The sequence below is a fragment of the Bombus terrestris genome, chromosome 11 (genome assembly GCF_910591885.1).
Source record: "Bombus terrestris chromosome 11, iyBomTerr1.2, whole genome shotgun sequence".
NCBI classification, from domain to species: Eukaryota; Metazoa; Arthropoda; class Insecta; order Hymenoptera; family Apidae; genus Bombus; species Bombus terrestris.
Window position 1 is genome coordinate 4,258,765 of NC_063279.1, and position 21,948 is coordinate 4,280,712.

The 21,948-nt window shown below is 37.1% G+C and overlaps 1 protein-coding gene across 7 annotated transcripts in view; it reads right to left on the reverse strand.

Annotated features, from left to right (window-relative positions):
* Positions 1-21,948, reverse strand: part of LOC100649852 (collagen alpha-1(XVIII) chain) — a 345,705-nt gene that overhangs the window by 54,373 nt on the left and 269,384 nt on the right. For 6 of the 7 annotated variants that reach the window (XM_048410056.1, XM_048410054.1, XM_048410055.1 and 3 more), the window contains exon 6: positions 11,336-11,407. The exons of the other annotated variant lie outside the window; for it this stretch is intronic. In XM_048410056.1, the coding sequence (XP_048266013.1) occupies positions 11,336-11,407 (72 nt within the window). The remainder of the gene's footprint in view (positions 1-11,335; positions 11,408-21,948) is intronic. 7 annotated transcript variants of the gene reach the window in all.

Genomic DNA, 21,948 nt, shown 5'->3' on the forward strand with positions numbered 1-21,948 from the left:
AGAGTACATTCGAATAATCTGTTTGCCTCTTGCTTTCATTTTTGTTCTGTTAAAAACTGTATTGTGTGTAAGTGTCGTGTATGTGTCGCGTGTCTCTGCGAAATTATTTAATAATCGCGATTCAATTTTTAATTACATACGTTTGAAGTTATTTAATCGCGTTAGACTACATATAAATACGTACGTATACAGAGTGTTTCGCTTAACTGTTGTAGAAACGATGAAACGTCTCTCGAGGAATCAAAGTTATCAAAAAATTGTTCTTACAAAAGTTGCGTGGTATAGGGGGGCATTAGGCGGTATAAATAATTTTTTTGTAAAATATGTTTTCTTGTAGCTGTAGTAGCGGGGGAGATATTAAAGACAAGTTAGTTTCTTTTAATGGGACCCTACATATTTTTATTCGTTTCTTTGAGACGAATGCAACAACCTGCCACATAATATCATTCCATGGAGTAGAATGTCGTAAATTAGAACTAAAGATCAACGTCAATCGGTGGTTGAATCCAACGTAACTGCATTGCCTAATGTCATCGAATAACGTCGAATATACGTATAACATTTATATATAATATGAAAACTATAGAGAACAAATATATGACAAGTAACATTCCTTATCTTCTTTTAGGAAAAACATTTTTACTTTCAGTACGTCAAAATTATCTTCTCATTTTTGGAGCGCCATTACACATATATTTTTGTCATGTGCGATTGAATATTTTGAAACTATCGATTGCCACAACGTTATTCATGTAATTAATAGTAATTTTCGACTATTTTTAAGCAGTTTGCATATGCATCTACCAAAAGTCTCCATTTCAACTGTCAAGTTAAAATACGTGTTTAGACACCAAATAAAATTGAAATCGGAAGAATATGTTTATTATTCAGACGTGATCTTCTAGATATATAATTCCTTAGACGTAGATATCCTCGTTAGAGCAATTTGTCACAGATGAAGATTAATTTTTTAACCGAAATTTTCGAGAGAAAACTTACATATATATATATGCAATGTATGTATGAAGAAACGTACGGAAAAGTTATTCCTGCTCTTTGAATTATCACTTATTCATACATATTCATTTGTATACCGGTGTTATTGAGAGATAATCTCTTACCCCGATATACTTTCCTTTCAAATTCAAAATTGGGGAATTTAAATATTTTTCTTTCATAGCACATCCTGCTTGATATTTTTCGAAAAGTATTCGCGAATTCTTTATTCATAAAATACCTGTTTTATTACTCTATAATTTCTCGGATGATATTCAATTTTTCAAGAACTTGATGTTTGGCTATCATTAGTTTCAAAGGGTACGCGTAAAAGTTTGCGAGCGAAAGATTCCAGAATAGAAAGTTCAACGTCGTAAAATTAGCTCCGAGACTCTATAACAATTTTATGCAAGTCCATGTTCCAGAACACAGATCGATATTCGATAAAACGGAATTGTCGTTATAGCAGCATAGATTCGCAAATGTATAAATATTCGTAATTCGATTGTAATTCGTAACATAAAACTTACAATTAGAATCGCAACGTCTATTCGCCAAAATTCGACACAACGACAAGCGATAGTTCGCAGTGCATTTAAATTGGCCCTGTCTTGAACACGAATTAAACGAGACACGGGAGCCTAGCAACACAGGCCATTTTTTGGCCGATGGAAGTTTTGGTAAAAAAGAATTTAATTTGCGTTGTGCTCGCCTACTACACCCGGTGCAGTTCCACGTCGTGCACGAGCTGCAAACGCATTTATACTCTCGTGTCTAGTGTCGTCAAAAGTCTCGCAAGGCTTCACAAGTACGACAACTCGGTCACAATCGTAACTTTTCCCTTTTCGTTCTCTGTTCGTGTCTTTTCACCTATTTTATCTCTCCTCCCTTTACGTTTCATCATTTTCACCCTCCATTCCCTTCCTTTTACCTCATTTCACTGGTTTTCTTTTTCTAATCCCTGTCTAAACTTATTTGATCTCTTCTCTTTCACCAGCATACTTGACTTTTTTTCCCGGCTTTTTATCCTTTAGACGATTTTTTTTCCTTTCGTCTCTCACTTGCGTCGAGCAGCGACTAAGAGACCAGAAGGGAACTCGTAAACCGTGAAAGTCGAGGGGAAACGATCTCGAGGACGGGGAGAAATGAAGCTGAAAATGCGGGTGCGATGAGGAGCTCGTTGTTGCCTGAAAAATTCCACCTTTGCTTCCGGTTATGAATTATCCGCGCATCGATCACGCCAGTTATGATAGTATTCCATGAAGATGAAATTCTTTTCCGCGTCAAATGAAATGAAAATAATTAAACAGAAGAAGAATAATTAAGGTTATTTACTAGATCCGTACGTATCAGAATTGGACTGAGTTTTTATAATTTTTGCATTTTCTCCAATCCATTGTGTACCAAGGAATCAAATACTGGATAAGAGCGAGACAAACATAAGATTATCGAACGATTTACAAAACAATTTACCTATTGTTCTATCAAGATACAAGGAACTTTTTTTACATTAATAGATAAATGTTACAGAAGTTTTTTCTAAAATTAGGAACACAGAAGAATTTTTTAACGATTTATCGAAAATATCGTAGCTTATCGTAATGATACAAGCATATAGTGTTTTCGTTATTGATTCGTTTAGGGCGTCACAATTTCTGTACTTGTCACGTTATACCGCTTTGCGTCTAAAATCTACTATCCTCGACGGATATTTCTTTCGGTGGGAATCGACGGATCAAGCTATCGGGATTGTCATCCCGTGGATCTTCGCGCGAAAACGAATGAGTTACAACGCGAAAAACGTGACGTTAACGCGAACTGGATAAAGCGCGTTATCTCCCTCCCTCAATGGCATTCGAATGAATATGAATGGATAGATTCAAAACGTCGATTCTACAGGGTGGCAATAATAGAACCGCGGATGAACACTTTGAAAAAATTTGATAAAGTGCACAGTATTTTGTGATTCGCTTTGATGATGAAAGGATTAACTGTTTTTGGTTTGGAATTTAATCGGGTGTATGAGCTATGTTCATTTACCTATAGCTTTGTTCGAATCTCTCTTGTATCACATTGTGAAAGGCGTAATATTTCAGGTAGAACGAGGCAGCGTCAATGTCTTCTTTTCCCTGTTCAATCATGAACAGATGATTGATATCGAGCAAATCGAGTGACAACCAAGCATTGATTACTCGTACTACACGTATTACTAATATTTCCAACAGATGTTGCTTCTGTAACATAGCGCAATATTTGGCACTAGAAGCCAGAAAAGAATAGAACGTAATAATTTTATCGTTGCTTTATTATCTCACCCTGCATGATTATGAAACAAAATTAATAACGATCATTAAAAAGCTAGAAACGACCGAATTCCGCTTAAAATTTGAACATGGCTATTCGATTTATTCTTTCAATCGAAGCGAATATTCAGCAAAAGCGTATGCGCCAAATTGCTAAAAGCGATGCTTGTCCTTTGTTTCTTGCACGCGTTGTAACTTTGTCTTGTCTTCCACTTTAGACGACTGAATTTTCCAATACTTTTCCGTGGTGCAAATGTGACGCATAACATGCAGACGAATACAGATGCATACAAATGTACACAAATGCTCCGTTAAACAGCGAAGTTTTACGTGATCGAGCATAGCAACGTCTCTTTAAAAAAAGGTTGATGGACTATCGGAAACGATTGTTTATCATTCCAATTTTCATCGTTCGCATTCGCTCGCGGGCTTGATTATTCACGGCCCGATTATCGAGATTTTCCAAACGCTGCTCTCCGAGTACTAGTCCGGGGAAAAAGTAGTTTAAGTGCCAACATACGCCTCCATTCTGTGCGCATCGATCACGCAGCTCGTTTTAAATTAAAACACAATTTCGCAGTTCCTTTTCCACAATCGTTGCATTTTCCATTTCTCTATTCTGTTTCATTGTAATTGAAATGGAAAACCATTGTACGTATGTGCTGTCGTATAGATAATGTATTGGACTGTGATATACACAAAATTCGTTTGTTGTAAGAACTACACAACTAGAAAAAGTCGATTTTTCAGAAAATTGGTTGAAACGGACTGGAAAATTTTATCGAACGTCGATTTATACCTTGTTTTTCAAACGAGTCTTTTGTTCGAAATAATATTGGAAATTGTTTGGTATTCTGTCTGCAAAGGTATAATTCCAGCTATTATCGTAGAATATTTAGATAGTTTTCGGAGAAGTCGAGCTCTAAATCTTCTTCTAACGTCATCAGCGTCCAAAATGCGGAACCATGGAAGATTTTATAAAATCCACGTATCATCCGTTTCAATCCTGTAATGAATTTCTGATCAAAAGTATTCTACACTTGGTCCTAATTTTTAATCGCACACATCTGTATTTTTCTCACTATCATTGACATGTATTCTTCCGGATTACCTGTTAATCTTACTATTAACATAACTGTTTTTTTTTTACTAACGTATTCGCTTGTCCAAATTTTTTTACAATAAAAGTATATAGGAAATTAAGCAAAGGTTAAATAATGGTGTTCTTACGAAATGCAATCGTTTAATTAGTTCTAGTTGTGCAAATTTAAATAATGCTTCCGTACAGCTGATTATCGAGGCACGCTGAAATCTCCAAAATCTGAATTCTCCTTTAATTTATCGAAGCTCTGTTCGAATCATATTTTCTCGTAATTCTGATTCGTTCACGGAGATGCTTCGTTGACGCATCGATATTCGCCAGGTATTTCGCTTAAGGTACGTGGCTCGTGCAAATATGTCCCATAAAAATCAGGTCTGCGCATTGGATTAGTCGTTTAATCGTAAATACTACAAATTGTGAATTAGAGGTGATATTTAACGATGATTGGATTTTTGTATTTTTCGTTGAACCTTTGCTTGCTCATGTCACATAATATTTAATACGCTAAATTTTAATAAATTTCAATGAACCACCGGATACGATACTGCTAGATTACGTTCTGTCTTTCGGTACATAAAACAAAGAACCCTTTACTTCCATTATCATATTTAAGACATCGACGCGTTTGTATGTGTAACAGAAGAAAACTATTACACGCGATACGATATTCCCCAAGTTTGATGGTGTTCCCTTAATGATCATGTGTCACGATGCCGCTATATATTCAGCCGGGCTCTTTACGTAATCGAGAGGCAAGCTGAGTAAACTTTAGGGCGGATCGCATGATTAACGGGCCGTTTCAAAGGGCACGGATACTTGCAGCTTAGACATCAAATCATAAGTCATAATTTGAGCTACATCAGGGACCTGTAATTAGCGAAGAGTTCGTTTAGCAGATTAACACGGGAACACGATCGTGAAACTTGGTAATCGGACGCCGATTTAAGATACTCTTTTCGGCACGTTTAATGGATATACTATGATTTTAAAGAGCAATAATTCATACCATGATTCGTATCAATGGATCGTAAATTTTATGTTATTCAATCATAGAGTAGCTTAGAGATGAGAGGACGAGGAACGATTTAACGTACAAAGTGAAAAGAAATGTACGAAATGGAAGTAATTTTTATGCAGTACAGGTATAAATGAATCGTTCGGAAGACAAATTGAACAATTTTTGAAAAAGTCTTCGGTATAGCACCAGAATATCCGATCAATGTTTGATTCTTCAGAGAAATCAAACGATTATCATCAGTGGAGTTGATTAGACTTTCGCGTGACTCAAATATACGCGAGTTATAGTAGAATTTCTGTCGTACGAACCTGTTTGGAGTTTATACGATACTTCATTGACTCGTACCAATAGTTATTTCCACTGTTTACGATTTTTCGTTCGTGCAATAGGAGTTCACGTTCAGATAAATGAATTCTTTTGGTAGAATAGACTCTCGTACAAGGATTTCGAATTGATCGTCAACTAATGTGACGTTAACAATTTCTTGTAAGACGATTTAGCAGTAGCACACGTTTCTATTTAAAATCGTTGGTATTTCTTATAAAAAATTGATACGATAACTCCTACGATAGGATGGCAACAAATTTTGTCTAATCGGATAAAATCCAGGCTCAAGGTGGATTGGAAAGCGGACAAACGCGGCAACTATTCGAGCAACAAATCTAATAACAGCCGGATAAAAGGAAACCACTCGATATTCCCCGAATGTCGCCATTTTAATTCTGTTCGAGAACCGATTAATTCACCGGCAAACATCGAGTGACCGCCTTTTGTAATTTTACGTTCCTTTTTCCCGTCACGTTTTTCAAACTTTCGCACCGGAGTTTTCCTTTCTTTTCGCACACCACGTCAATCTTTTTCGTTTACCGTTCGACTCCCGCGAGGATCGTCGGGTACACACCGTAGTGAAACCGTTTAATGGAAATCGAATTACTGGAATTAAACTAGAAACAACTCTTGCCACTCCCTTTGGGGACCACTTCGCCAAGAATAATATATAGGTATTTTCTCGATTTCTCGATAGAAAAAAGTTGATCGACGAAGCAAAATCTTTCTTCTTCTCCTCTTTCATTTTTCTTTCTTCCTTCTTCTTTTGTTCTCCTGCTTTTTTCCGAGCGAGAACTTTTAGTCTCGAGTAGTCTCCACTACTTTACTCTTCTCTCTTCGTCTGACACGAGCGGCTTTCTTTTCGCGTCATCGTCTTCAATGTTCTTCCGACTCCGAGTTTCGTTTCTTTTATCAACTTCATTGCCATGAACCGGTATTAATGAAGCTATCTCGATTTTGGTAGCAATTAGCATTAAACGATTCCGAGCTGGATATACGCTTTTCATTCGATTTTTATTTCCGCGCTGATTGTCCTTCTTCGATATTTGTTCCTTTTCGGTTCCTCGTCTGCTCTTTTTATCGTTTACAGCTATACGTCTTTTTATTACACATCGAACGCTTTTAAATACTTTGGTCTTAATATTAGTAGAAAATTATTTGATTCGGTGATAAATATAATTCGATGGCGTAGTAATCAACGACGATATTAACAATTAACAAATGCTTCTTGTCGTTATAAGATTCGCACTAAAATTACCTTTCCCCTTTCCATTTCCCTTTTCGTCTAGAATCTAAAATCATCTTCACCGTCTACGTCTATGCCTTTATGAATAAAATATTTCATTTTCACTGTCCGCAAAGTAGTTCCAATTCGTCATTAAACATGAAATTCCAAAGGGATATAAATCTGCCAAGTTTCAGGTATTTAATTCGACGAATGCCGAAAGATACTGAAGAAATCTCGAACATATTCGATTAAAAGTGTTACGGGAAAAAAAGTCTATTTTAAACGGATATTTTTTCAGTGAGATCAACGTATGTGAAACAAATTCATTTCGATTAATGGTGAAACAATGCAAGGATTTTTGAGATAAAACTTTATATTCCATTATTGAATATTTTACTTCTTCTATAAAATAATATCGCGAATAAATAAATTCCGCGAAATATTACGATCTAGCACGGGAGAAGGTAATTGTCAAAAGAAATCTATAAAATTATAGCTACCGAAAGATATTCGAAATAAGCGACCATTGATATCTCCGCTTCTTTATCACGAATTTTCTATAATAATATACTCCTTTCGTACCCTTTTGAAGCAAAAGTAATCTGCCTGGCGTAATTTAAAATATTTCAGTATGACACTTGTACAAACAATAATTAAAAGTCTTCGATGTTTCAATGGAAACTGGTAACTGTGTCTGTATGCATTTCAACTGATATTTGTAGTACGCGCGCGGCTCGCGAGTGAAATTGCATCAAAAGCCATCAGAATTTCAGCGACTCGAGTTGGCCTTCTTAACGAGAAAACGGTTACAATTTAACTTCTCCAAAATTACGTGGAATCGTGATAAATCTTCTCCTAAATTACGAGCCAAAGGAAATACGCGTAAACCGTAATTGAGTATAAGATGTATCGATAATGGTAACGATAAAAAAAGGTGACGATTCATTGTAAAATAGGATTAAAACCTTCTTTTTTTCCCTTTAAAATATTTGTCTCGGAGATAAATAATATTATTACAGTGATGGATACGCTGCTTCTATCGTCGATCAAAATTTTATTTTATTTTTATCTGACAATATTTTCTAAGCTAATTGCTGAAAACATTTTCTATACAATTTAAGTTAATAATTAATTAATTGTTCAAATTTCAAACAATCGATCACGTTACCGTAATGATACGATAATGAATTCAATTAAATTACACAAAGAATGATCTTGCTCAATTACGGATCAACTATCAATCTTCGTCGATTTACCAATAAAAACAATTACAGCGCTGTCAGGAAACAAAATTGAGATAAAATTTCAGAAAATTCTCCACAGAAGTCCTTCGAACGGTTCATTTCAAGAGTTTCCAAGTGCTCTGAAATCTTCGACGGGATAAAAGACTGACGAGAAAAAAAAAAAAAGAAAAAAATGTTCAGTGTTTAAATCGACAAACGTAAAACTAGCTTGCACGTTCCTTGATAAATTCGATAAATACAGCGACAACAGGATATTTCACTTTATCGGCAATTTCCTGTTGCATCTGATGCAACAATCCTGTTCGCAAATCATGGTGTCGCGTTCGAGCTGTCGTTATTACTTCTTATCAAGCGGATGTGTTAATGTAAACGCGGGCAACCGTGAAAACTGATGGCCAGCGAACGGTCTGAACCAAGCATAAATTCGGAATGACGTTAATTTTACCGTCTGATGCCGAAACGCGGTTATTTCGTGACGTTATAATACGCTGTAACGAGAGTTTCTGAATCAATTATGTCACGCAGACGTCTCTTTCTATTCTCGTTTTCGAGCTGATTAACAGGACTGAGATCTCCAGAATTTCCAAATATTCGATACTGATTGTACATTCGAAATATCGGATATTGATTCGATTATATCACTAAATGGAAATTGTATGTAAATCTACGTGTATTTTGCCTTTAGGAATGATTTCATATTCTAAGCGAAGTTTCTTCTTGTTTTACTTACTATATATTACGAATAGTTTGGATATCCTACTTAACGTCAATATTTTTATCACGGTATTCAACGAACGGATACATCTATTCTCATAAGTAACAATAAAATAACAATAGAAAAGTTTTCATCTCGTTACACGAAATTTACACCTCATAGTTATGCAAACAGTGCGTGGTTTCCACAAGTTATATTTACCATCAAGGTTAAAAGTTTTAACAAAACCAGAGACTAACGTAGCAAGTGTTTCACCAACTAAAGAATAGATAATCTGTGCTAAAAATAGTATCCAATGAAAACTTCACCTTCCATACTAAAATATAATTAACTCGTCTTTCGGATAAAGAAAAAAGAAAAAAAAGATACACATTTGCACAATACCAACGCCGTCGATGAAGACAGAAAAGAAACTCGTCAAACACGTACAGATTATTGTTCTTGGCATTCTGCGGGACGTTTAAACGGAATACGTAATTTGTGTATCGTGGAACCTGTTTTCGCTTTATTTATTCATTAATTAGTCGATTTATGGCGGCGCATTCGGGTGAAAAACGCGCGTGTATACGTGTGCTGAACGACGAATCGGCCCGTTTATGACGGATATTATCGCCACCATAAATACCTAGCCGTTTTCGCTGGACGGCCGAATAATTATTTCGCGATACGTGAAACACGTTTCTCTACGAAATCGCGGCTATAATCGGAACGGAATTATCCGCGTGATACCAATCTCCCACCCTTCCTCCGGCATCGAAATTAATTACGATTGAAACGGGGTCGCGTCGCGTCTCGCTTTCGTCATATTTTGATTGAAGATTTCCCGATCGTGTGCCACGCGGCCTGACTGACGTTGACAAATTAAATAAATCGTCGTCGCTCATCCACGCGCGAAGTGTCACTCGCACGCGTCTTTGTTTCACGAGATTCTCCGCTTTTTGCTCGTGCAAGTAACGCATACGCGAGTATCTACGCGAGGGTGTTCGTTTCGTTAAATTATTTTTATTATTCTGAAACAGGGAACGATGTTTACGCAGTTTGTCGTTTTCTCGTTATTTTTTTTTTTCCAGCTAGGATCCGGTTAGGATTCGCCGTGATTCGCTCGTTAGGCGATCGAGATTGAAGTATCGTAGAATCATCGTGGATGTTTGATGCGCGAGTGATCGGTTGGATTGAGAGTGATTAATTACGATTTTGAAGGATTTATGGAATCGGGACAGCGAGAAAAATAATAATATATGCGTATTTAAATTTTACTATTTTTAGCATCTTTTATTATTTATCGATGGTTTTGCTATTTAACGTTTGCTTTATTTAGTTTGAATTTTATCGATCGAGGAAGATCCATCGACATTTCGATTAAATTGTTTGATTTGTTGCTGAAAGACTGGTTGATTTATCGAAGAAATTTTTAATCTGTGCCTTAGGATCTGACTTGATCGTTCTTGACGCGGATTTTCTTAAAATAATTAATTACCGAATTACCGCGGAACACAGGCCGAGTAATAAATTCGTTTCATGTCTCGATCAAGTACGAAAACCGATCGATTTTCTTCGAAGATTTATCGAGAATCGAAGCGTCGGAGATCAAGATGATTGAGTCGACTATACCTCGTCCCTGTGCCACCTGTGTATACGCACATCGATAGCGGCATTATTCCCGGAGAATGCTCGTGCCGCTTCATAAATCGCTCGATTTATCGTTGCTGACTCACCGGGTTCCATTCGCGGTGCATCGCTACCCCTTGGGGCTATCCTGTTGGACCCCGATGACCTACGGCCTATGGGATACTTGGACAATTTTCTTGGGCCTCTGACGAGCTTTTTCTTTCCCCCTTTTTGTTTTCGTTCCAACGGTAATTATTTTAGCGGAGATACTGTTTTTCTAACGAATCGTATCTCGGTGAAAGTACATCATTGCGAGAAATTGTTAAAGTCGTGCGAAGGAACTTTCCATTTTCTATTTTACTCTTTTTCGTTCATCCGTTTCTCAACTCAAAAGTTGAGTAACTTTATAATACGAACGTGACAAGATTCTTTGGATAAGCAAAGGTATGGAATTAAAGATCGAAGAAAGTTCAGAGAAGGCTGAGTCTATATCCAATATTAAAAAATTACAAATGAAACCTGATCAAATGAAATTGGAAAAACGTAAAAGGAGGCATGAGGAAGCAAATATTAATGAATGAAATAGAGGAAAGAACATTCCCGTGTAAAGTTCATAATTCTAACGGAACGAAAGATTTCTTTAATTTGTCATCGACGAATTTCTTTCTCAGACCTCCAAATGTTATACAGATATTTCTAACTAAACATAGACACAATCCAAAATTCTACCGTACGTTAACAATAAAGAAACAGAATTCAACTATCGATATTATTAAAATTGCATGTGTACTCACGTTGAAGTCGGCCGTGCATCTTACCAAATCCGCTGGATGTCCGGAATAGAGCTTCAAGGATTGCAGTAGACCCTTTAAATAAACAATCAGGAAATAGTAGACGATTGCACGGCACACATGATTCGCCATGTCTCTTTTCGAATCTCGTCCGCTCCTCCTTCTCGCTGTTCACGACGAAACGCTATGGTCACAGTTCTCGACGATTACACTTTTCAACGCAAAAGTCACTTCTTTTAAATAAACACGAAAAATCGACCCGAGTTTTTTGACAACTTTATATCTTATCTAGACGTTTTCGACATAAAACAACAGAGTACTTTGCTCTGTAAAACGTCAATAATTCACGAGGTTTAAATAAGTATCGCCTTTTCTGTCGGAATAATCTTGCCGTTTATTTATAAAGCGTTGGTAATTGTAAAATCAGAAAGTCAAATTACTGCACTTCTTCGAGGATAAATCATGCCTCGAATATAATAATAGAGTATGTGACAAATTTTGTTAAAAAAAAGTTGTACACAGCTAATATTAAAAAAGTTGTACATAAAAAATTGCAAATTATATATATTCTTACGTATTCTTATATATCTCTGTATATTCTAAAAGAAAGAAAAAAACAATCAATGTTCTCTTTATAATAAACGATAAATAATCGGCCACGCCTCGTAGACGAAACATCAATTTCTAAGATTAACATTTCCTAAACAAGAAACGTTGGAAAATTTCATTGTGGAGAGAAGAAACTTTCCAAGTTTTGGCTTATTTCTACGTAAGAAGCTGCTTGCTCGCTCGGTTTTAACGTTAATCGATCGTCGCCGATGCACGTCACCTGACAGAAACATCCTGGAAACCCTGAACGACAACGGAATCCACTTCTGCCCGCCCCTGTTGGATAATACGCTTATCAATCGCGCGAATTGAATTCACGAGGTAGCTATTTATGAGCTGCCGGAACGGGTAATCGCGAGAAAATGCACAATATTTTTACGATGACGAATTCGGTCGCGTGATTCGGATTCATCGGTGGGATAAATTCCGGTGCCGCGTGTTTCACGATTTATTTCGCGACAAATCTGGATTATGCATCGCGACCGCTCGCTCGCCATCGCGTCGACGTTTACATCAGGATGAAAGCTCTTCTACGTGGATCCACAAATAATTTTTTGTTGCCGATAAACTTGCGCTTTCTCGCGTTCTGTATAAATCGCGCGGCGTGAAAGCAGTAAATTAACTGTCGGTTCGACAGTGGTGGATCGGTTCCAAAGGAATAACTCCACTCGCCACAAAGTGGAGCATTTGGTCCAGAAAACTGTTACAACATTATCGTCTCTGTCTTAATAAATTCAAACTTGCTTACGGATGAAAACCACAAGCGATAAATATTATATAAGCGAATAACCATTTCCTCTGTCGTCTTTTATGGCAGAGTCATTTAAACGTTGTCAATCAATTTTATATGAGAATCGTTCTTTTCGAGATTTCGTCACGTTTTTCAACATTGAAAAATGTATATTGCTTATTTATAAAATAAAACGCGACACGAACGTTCGTAAATAAAATAAATATTTTCTGAAACATTATTTGTGCCGCCAGGATATCGGACGGTCGCGCTAAAAAAAGTTTGCAAATTTCATTGACCTTTGAAAAAAGACAACTTTAGGAATAAACAAAAATGTAAAACGATGCCTTCTTTGTTTTAAAATGTTTGAAAGTTTAAAATGTTTGGCCAGCTTTATAAGCCGAATACTCCACTGTGCGATGTGAAAAAACAAGCTCGTGTGCCAAAAATGATGGAAAAACGCGTGAACGGATACAGTTTCGATTCGAGATGCGTGAACGAGTACCAACTTAAAAAAGGAAAAATTGGGGAAAATGATTTTTGCGCACGCTCGACGTATAAATCCGCGCGATTTATCCATCAGCTTTTCAACGGAACACGACAATCTTGTTCGGATTGTAATTAACCGGGAACCCGGTGGATCGACTAACAATTTAGACTCCTGGAAAATATCCACGAGCAACTTTTGCAAAGCATGTCCGTGTCCCGGCTGATTCGGTTCCCTTTTTTTCTTTTTCCCTTTTTGTTTTGGCTTGAAACTTTGATTGAAAGTTTCGCATCGACGAGAACGCGCAGCTTTTCCCTCTCGATCGTGAAAGCGATCGAATAAATTCGTGTAAGAGTTATTCTATCGCGTTTTTCTTCCACTGTCTACCTTTTCGGGGCTTTTGGTTTTTTCGAAGAAAAATATACGGGATGGGTACACGAAACGTTCGTTGGTTGTAAAGGATCACTTTTATGGGTCTCATTTTGACTTTTGATATTTGAGACGATACTATTTCGTCCGTTTTCCGTGTATATTCGTCGCAAAAAAAGGTACGGTTTAATACTTTCCTTTCTCTAAAAATGCTAAAATTACATATAGAATTATTCCATCGGTTCATTTTACGTTACGTTACATTTTATTATTAGTATTAGAATGTTTTTTCGTTTACTCTTTCGTTCAACGAATAAATTAAATCCTAAATTAAAACTAAAATTGAATTTCTCTTCACGTACGTAGCTAAAAGTGGTGTTTCCTGTTGCTAAATCCGATTTTCATCCGAACGAGTTCCAAAATATTCTTTTAATCGCCGATGTGAGATAGAAATGTCGAAAGTGCACGATATTAGCTATTCCAGCTACCTAAACAAGATGGAGTTCTAACATCCAACCAGGTAACATTTCATCTTCGTCAATGTCCTCCAGTATCCTATAATTTTATCATTTTGTTATTCCCATCACATATTTTACCAATATCTCTCCAATTTTTCCTATTGAAACTACTAACTAAATCAACAAGACTCTCTCTCTCTCTCTCTCTACGAAAGCAGAAACACCAATTTAAACTTCCTCTCTGAATCAACCCTCAAGACCATCGCGTAAATATCGCGCAGATACGTAACAAACTTCCACAACGCGCAATTGTCACAGAGTCACGGAATACCATAGAACAGCGAAGGATAGGGGGAAAAAAAAAAACGAGAATCCACGATTTATCCACGGTCGACAAACGAATTCAGCGCGTTTTATCCGCGAAAAAAGAAAGCGACGCGGTGGAACGTCGCATCGATCATTCGGAAAGCGTTCGCGAGGATCGATCGATCTTCCCAAATGGTCCGCGGTAACGCGCGCGTTACGACGCGAGTTTTTACACCCTCCTCTCGGTACGTACAAGGTTTTTTTCCAGGTTAGTCGTCGCGCGGCTGCTACATCGCGGATTTTTTCAGTCGGAAAAATCCTCCTCCTCCGTACTCTTCTACCCTCCTCGCTCGCCCAAGTGGATTTGCCCAGGTAAAAAGTCGTTTTCGTGTCGCGCTACGCTGCTGGAAACGCTCGATCGCGGTTTCCTCGACGCCGATTAAACCGGCCACAGGATGCAAGTTCGCGCGCGCGTTAAACGCGACTTAAAACTGTGATCGCGCGGTCCGCGAAATTTAATGCCGGACTTAGGAGATTAGCCGGCTTGGTAATTTTTAAAATACCAACGCCGCCGGCTGTTAACCCGTTCTGGTTCGAATTAATTCTCCTCGAAATGAATTTTCCCGCGACCCTCCTGCTGGTTGCGCGCCGCGTGAAATGTTTCGCCGTCGGCCGTGAACGCGCTGAATTTTTGTTCCTTTTCTTCCGGTTTCGTTTCGTCTAATTTCTGTTGCAGCGATTATGAGAAGGGTTCATGACAGCGAAACGTGCTGATGTTGTGAAGGGAATTGGTGGTTTGTTATAGCAGATTTTTTGCTTTCTTTGTTATGGTAATGATGAAATGAAGGCGTTGTGGAAAGAAATTCTTTCAGAGGTTTCAAATGGAGGTACCGAGAGGGGATGATTATAGCGTTTGGGTGGTATGATGTGGTCGGTTTAGACGTCGATAACTCGCGGTTACGGTGAGATTGCTGAAATATATGTGTTATATACTAAGTAGGAATTTTTATGACGAATTTCGTTGCTTTCAATGTCTCTATCGCTCCTCGAGATACGAAAGAACTTTATTAATTAAAGCTGCGCGGTTCGGAGGCTGTTGTAGCCTGTTAGTAACAATTCTTTCCCTTCGTTGGAAATAAATTATGTAGCTTCTGAAATCAAATTAGACAACGAAATAATCCAAAGAAAAATAATCTGCCTTTTCAAACAAATCAACGCATCATTGTTGAAAATGTGAGTAAATAAAATTATATATCGTTCAAACGACCATTCTTCAAATGTTTTCTTCAAATAATATCCAAACTCCTATTACACACACTGTTCGCAACAACACCGTTCGATCTTCTAAAACTCGCGCCGATATAACGATCGAAAGAAATCTAATCCGTCGATCGAAAACTCTGTCAGAATATCAGAAGTTTCATTAACAGGACGATCGAATCAAAACTGGATTTACGTAAAAATCGCAAAGCACCGTACAGATAAAATGCGAAACCACTTCTCCAACTAAATATTTCATCGTGTGAAATATCGTCGTTGAAAATCGATGTTCTCACCGAGGCAAGAGACAATGGTTCCGCGATTCTGTCGATGAACACGCGTGGCGGGAACCGCGAGCGATTCCAGCGGAAACGTTTCGGTGAAAAATCGCGAGCGAAAGTTTCGACGGTCGAGCAGCGAGGTAGCGGACTAATCGGACGGAAAACGGGCACTTCCGGTCGCGTCCCGACCGATCGTTTCGTTCGAGATGAACGCGGATGACTGTTCTACCACGCTAGACGCCACGAGACTCACCGGCGAAGAATCAGAGAGAGGGGAGAAGTGGTTCTTCCGTCTGGTCCCGTAGCCGTAGCTCGTTTTACGCTTCACGATTTTTATCCGCAGAAAGGAAGCATCAACAAACAACGCGTGCCACGGATGAGGCAACGGGTGATTTATAAAGGAAGAATTACGTGCTGCTTTAGTTACTTTCATGCGAAATTCCGTTGTTTAGAGAATCTGCAAATTTTGCCGCATACACTCCCTTTGAGAAAATTATATGGAAGATTCAGAAGCCAGCCAGTACGAGTTTCATTTCATTAAGAATTCCGTTATACCGTGTAAATGCCATTTCAATGGATTTAGTCTAACGGGTCTAATTTATCTGGGACAGTTTACAATTTGGTCATTGTTATTAAATGTGCGTAAGTGAGAAAAAGTATTTTGCAACTTTGATTAGGGAAAAGGGAGATGAATAAAGAACATTTTAACGGTAGATGGAAAGACTGACGAATTGTAATTATATCGTGATTATGTGAAATACTTCCATTTGGTAAAAGATTATCGAAAATTGCAATAGTGTACGTAAATTGATTTGATACTGTAACATTACCGTTCTAATATTTGATAGTTTCCAGGCAATTTCGATGACTAATTTGCAGAAATTTGATATTTTAATTGCTCGGTACAATACGTTAAATACTGTGTGCGTATCGTGTTAAATATTATGCGTGTATCGTATTAAAATTGTTCGATATCAGCATTTCACGTAATAATTTTGAATTGTAAGCTAGATTAATATTTGTGTAACCTTTTTGCCAGAATGTAGCGATACAACGTCGAAAGAATCATTTCCATTTCTATAATCAACTGTCAGTTGTCTGAAAAATGTCATCGTTTCATCGAACGTTCCATAATATATTTCCTAATATTTAATTGGTGCAAACTTGTTCTATTTCCTAGAATCTGTTCAATGGTTCGAGTCAAGCTCATTGACTAAAAACTATCACCACTATTTATACATACAAATACACGCATAATGTATTGTTTAGATTCCATGGATTCCCGTCCTAGATTTATCAGTCCTGCAGCAAATGTCAATTTTATTTATTCGCGAGTGTTAAACGTTTATGGAATCCGCTATGTAAACGAATAAATAAATAGGAAAAAATTGTCTCTTTCGACGTTGTAAATATCACAACAACCAAAAAACTTTTTATATTTCGTTTCCCAATTTCGATCGGAAGCCGATAGCGAGCCGTGTTTGCGCAGCCATATATTTAGCAGCATTAAATCACTCGTGACCCGTATCAATTAAAGATTAGTGATATATGTAGTTGTGTTTCGTTCCGCCGCTACGTTTCGTTCTAGCGCTTCATTCCGTTCTATTCGCGTTCCGTCTTCGAGCGTTTTGGATACAATGAACTTACACTACACCCTACTCGAAACATTTATTCTCAACTACGATAAAGGAAGTTTGACGCGATGTTTATTCTTAACCAGACGTTCCAGCAAGAATATGCAAACTTACTATTGATTCTGAATTTAATTTACTTGTTCTACTCGGGCCGTGTTCGATTCATTTGCATTTAAATGGAGCAAGCGACAACACACGCTTATGCGGCGAGCCTTTTTTTAAAACGAGATTCCTTGGCTTATGATCGAAGCGTAAATAGGCGCTAATACGTAATCCATACGCTTCTTTTAAACGCTTCTACGTTCTCCTTTTTACCATTGTTTTATCATTTTTTATGTACTATCTTCGATCAGCTTCCAGTATGAATAAAAGCGCAACTTGTTTGGGTTAGCAAATATATCGATAGGGATAGAAGACTATTAATTATCAATTATTCAGTGTAGTAATGTCAACTTAATATGCGCGTATAAAACTTGTTAACTTGAATCGTGTTTCGCTTATTGGGCTGCATTTATCGAGAATGAAATATCTACATTTAATGTAACGCGTAATTGACCGAACAACATTATCTCAAATGGTATTTACGAGAAAACAGGAAATAAATCATCCTTATCTGCGGCATGTTACGCGTGAAAATATTAACATATCAAAATTTCGACAACGATTTAGTGCCTCATGAATATGCAAAATGTGACAATAATAATCTTTTTCAGATCTTGTTCCTTGTACTACAATCGACTACTATGGACACGAATAGCTACATAAAATACGTGTATAAGTTCGCGTAAATGTTTGCTCGTCGTTTCGCGACGACAGAAATGTACAAAAATTAATTGCCAGCATTTTTTTCGTAAAAGGTAGATTTCGTACAAAAAATAGTTGAGAGGAAAGTTATAATAATTAATTAGTAAAGAAATTGTAGTAGAAAAAAAAGGAAGAAAAAACAGCATGCTCTGAATACCTAACCGAGTTTCTCTAATCCTTTTTCCCTGCAATTTAGCATCGCGATTCAACCCCCTTCCGTCTACAATTACTTCCTCGTTGCGCGTGTTTCTCGGCGCATCGCGGTCGTGAGTCGCCTCTTAAAAGCCAAGTCGCGATTATTTCATTCCGACGAAGAGTTAACCAAGAACAGCGAGACGTCCGGCAAATTTTAATCCCCACGGGTCCGCTGGCGCAAAAACGAAAGGCGGATCGTCGGAATACGCTTAATTTTCCGGATTTATTAGAGCGTGATAAGAAATCGAGTTAACGCTTTTCTAAGCGGCTCGCGGGCTTCCGAGGGGGATTAAATATTTGGTAGAATTTTCGGCGTCCGCCTTCTGCGTCCTGTTCGTCACGTTTTATATATAGAAGCAACCGCAAACGCCCACTTCAAAGATGAACAGAAGCGCCACTAGCTCGCCCATCCTATTCAGGCGTCTGCATCATTTTACAAGTTTACATTTCAATTTATTGGCCGTGTCTACAAAAATTTATCTCTGGTTTGCAAATTTCTCATCTTTCTCGGTCTTCGATATTTTTTTTTTTTCTTCTTTTCTAGTAAAGAATTTCCGCGAAAAAATATTCTTTCTCGGCACGGATCTTCTTGCAAGGATCTTCTCAAGGATATTATTATTTCTTACATTATGAAAAAGATGTGTTTAGGAAGATGACGGAAGTAGACATTTTATGTATGTATACGTGAGTTTGAGGTTTCAGAATTGTTTAATGTTGTAAAACAGGTAGTAATCCAAATTGTGCGATGTTGAAAGTTGTTGTTAGTAGCCATTGTTAGTACTCATTGTTAGCACGTATTGATAAATTAACAGTTCAGAAGTCACATTGATCAACTGTATAAATTGGAAGTGGAAAAAAAGAATCGTGTTACAAACACACTGTTCTCTAAACTTACTTTTCAACTTGCTACTATTTATACAATTTTCCTGGAATAATCTTACGAAAGTAATCCATTTGCTTCTGGAAGATCGAATATTCACCGTGTAGTTGTTTAAAGAAATTGAAGGATTAATAAAAAGCGGTGTTTATCAATCTGATTTCTGAGAGGCTCAGGTTATTTCCAAGTTACGATTTCGTATGTTACAATTTATATAATTTAGTTCGCATTTAAATTCGATTGCAAGTATTTCGTACTCTTCGTTTATATTTTTTGCAATGAAAAGGTATTTCGGTTATCGACAAGTTTCCTCTATTTAGAAGCAAAAGGCAATTTTGCATTTTCACGTGTATTCATGTTAACTGTAGCATAAAAATTGCAAGCGTCAAACGATGGAGAAAATTAAAATATTAACATATATTGGATCGCTATTTGGCAAACATTCATATTCCGCTGCTTCCCTTGTAAAATATTTATTCCGGCTACTGTAAAATTATGGCATTTATCGAACAATATAAAATTCTCATACACATATTAAAATTGTTGAAATTACTTTCGTTGCGATTTGAATATAGCCAATTAAGCATATATCTTTACTTTCTAATTATTTGTTTGCTTTAAATGCATCATAAAATCCTCTGAAGCAAATTATCATAAAATAAATAAAATACGTCACGAAACGATATATTTTAATCAACAGTAAGCAACTTCATCTTTCAAACATTTTCTATTTCAGAACGATATTTGAAACGATTAGATTTCGACGGTATCTACTTAAGATAAAGTACACGCGATCTTTCTGCTACAACTGGCGAAGTTCAGCGTTACTTTTTTCATGATTAATCTCTTATCGTGAAAGAAACACTCTACAGATGAAACTTTTACTCCAAAATTGAAAGTTACCCTCTTACGATCTAGAGCTTAAAACAAGTAACATATTCCCTTTCATCGTTCGTCTTTTCCATATTCGCCAACGTCCCATCATAGATCAAAGCAATAAACGTCGTAATTTTACCTTCTACGATTTAAAAAATATTAACTATACCCGTTTCCCTCATTAACAATCTTCCTTAATTTCGAATTTATACACAAGATTCGAGTCGTCAAACTGAAATGCTATTCACTTTTAGTAATTTTTTATCAATTTCGTAAAGCTAGAAGCATCCAGTTTACAAAATACTAATCGGGGCAGATTCTTTTGCACGAGCGGCAAGAGGATAACCGTAACGCGAAAGGACGCGACAAAATATCGCAACCAGCTCATACAGAAGCGTATCGCGGTTCTCGATTTGCGAACATTTGTTCGCCACTCGTAAATGTATAATTCGCGAGTAAACGAAACCGCGGCTTTTAATGGATTCCCATTGTTCTGGCCGCGTTCGAGCGCAAACAATGCTCGGCCATTTTCAGTTCTGGCCTTGCTGCCCGTACTTCTATCGCGATCGAAAATTCGCGCCATTCTCAATCACCAGTTTCGATATTCGGCCACTTTTGCCCTGTATACAGTTTGTTGAAATGATGTCCGTTTAAATCTGGTTCGATTTGCGCTTCTATGCTATGCGATCATCGAGACCGATTCAATTCGCCAATTTTGTTATCGAACGCGCTCCGGCTAATTTCCTCGTGAAACGCATTGTAAACGGGACTGCTTCAAAGGGATCTGGGTCAACGCACATAAGTATTTGCATACGTATATTTGCATATATTTAGAGGCCACTGTGACGTGTATTTTTGCCATCGTAGGTATACACCATCTCTGGTAAGTGTCCCGTCATTTTGCTCGATTTCCAGTAACGATATACGAATGAAATTTATCAAAATGTATAAACTAATGAATCGATGACTAGGAAATCTCATTACTAATTTTAAAAGAAGGTCTTTCTCCTCAGATCAATAGCTTAAAAATTAAACGGTATAAGGATAAGGAGCTTGTTGATCGATAGAACCGTTGCATAACGTGATTTTTTAATTATAGACGTTAATTTCGTTGTTTTACATGTATATCACCTTCTAAAAGTCAATTCTTTCATATTAATCTGTACTCTATCGTATCATAGTAACAGTAAAAGGCAAAATTATTGTAGTTTTTTTGTTTATAATTGTATGATAAAATGACATATATTGGCAGATATAAACAAGTGTCTAAAGACTTTTCAATGATAAGATACGTGGGTCGACGAACGAAGGTATACACGATGGAGAAATTTTCGAAAACGATGGAAATAAAGCTACGAAACTACGAACGTCGCTTATTTTGTTGAGCTTCCAACGTCTAGACTCTAACAAGTTAAGTTTGAACTTTGGATTTAAAGTTTTGAAGTAAACTCGAAACTTAACGGTCTGCTTTGGATTTAACTTTAAACTTGAAACTTTACGAGGAGGAGTTTTAATTGATGTGAAAATAATTTGGCGACGGTGATAGATGCGAGTATGTTTCTAAGGATTTAATATCTTCCACCCTCTACAAATTTCTATGATACGATCAATTAGAAACTCTAGTACGACTTTACGGCATAATTTTTTGAAACCGGAGATTTCCCTTTGAAAAGAAGAATATTATAAACGGTATGCAGTAAGTTCTCCTTCTTTAACTTTCCTATCGATGA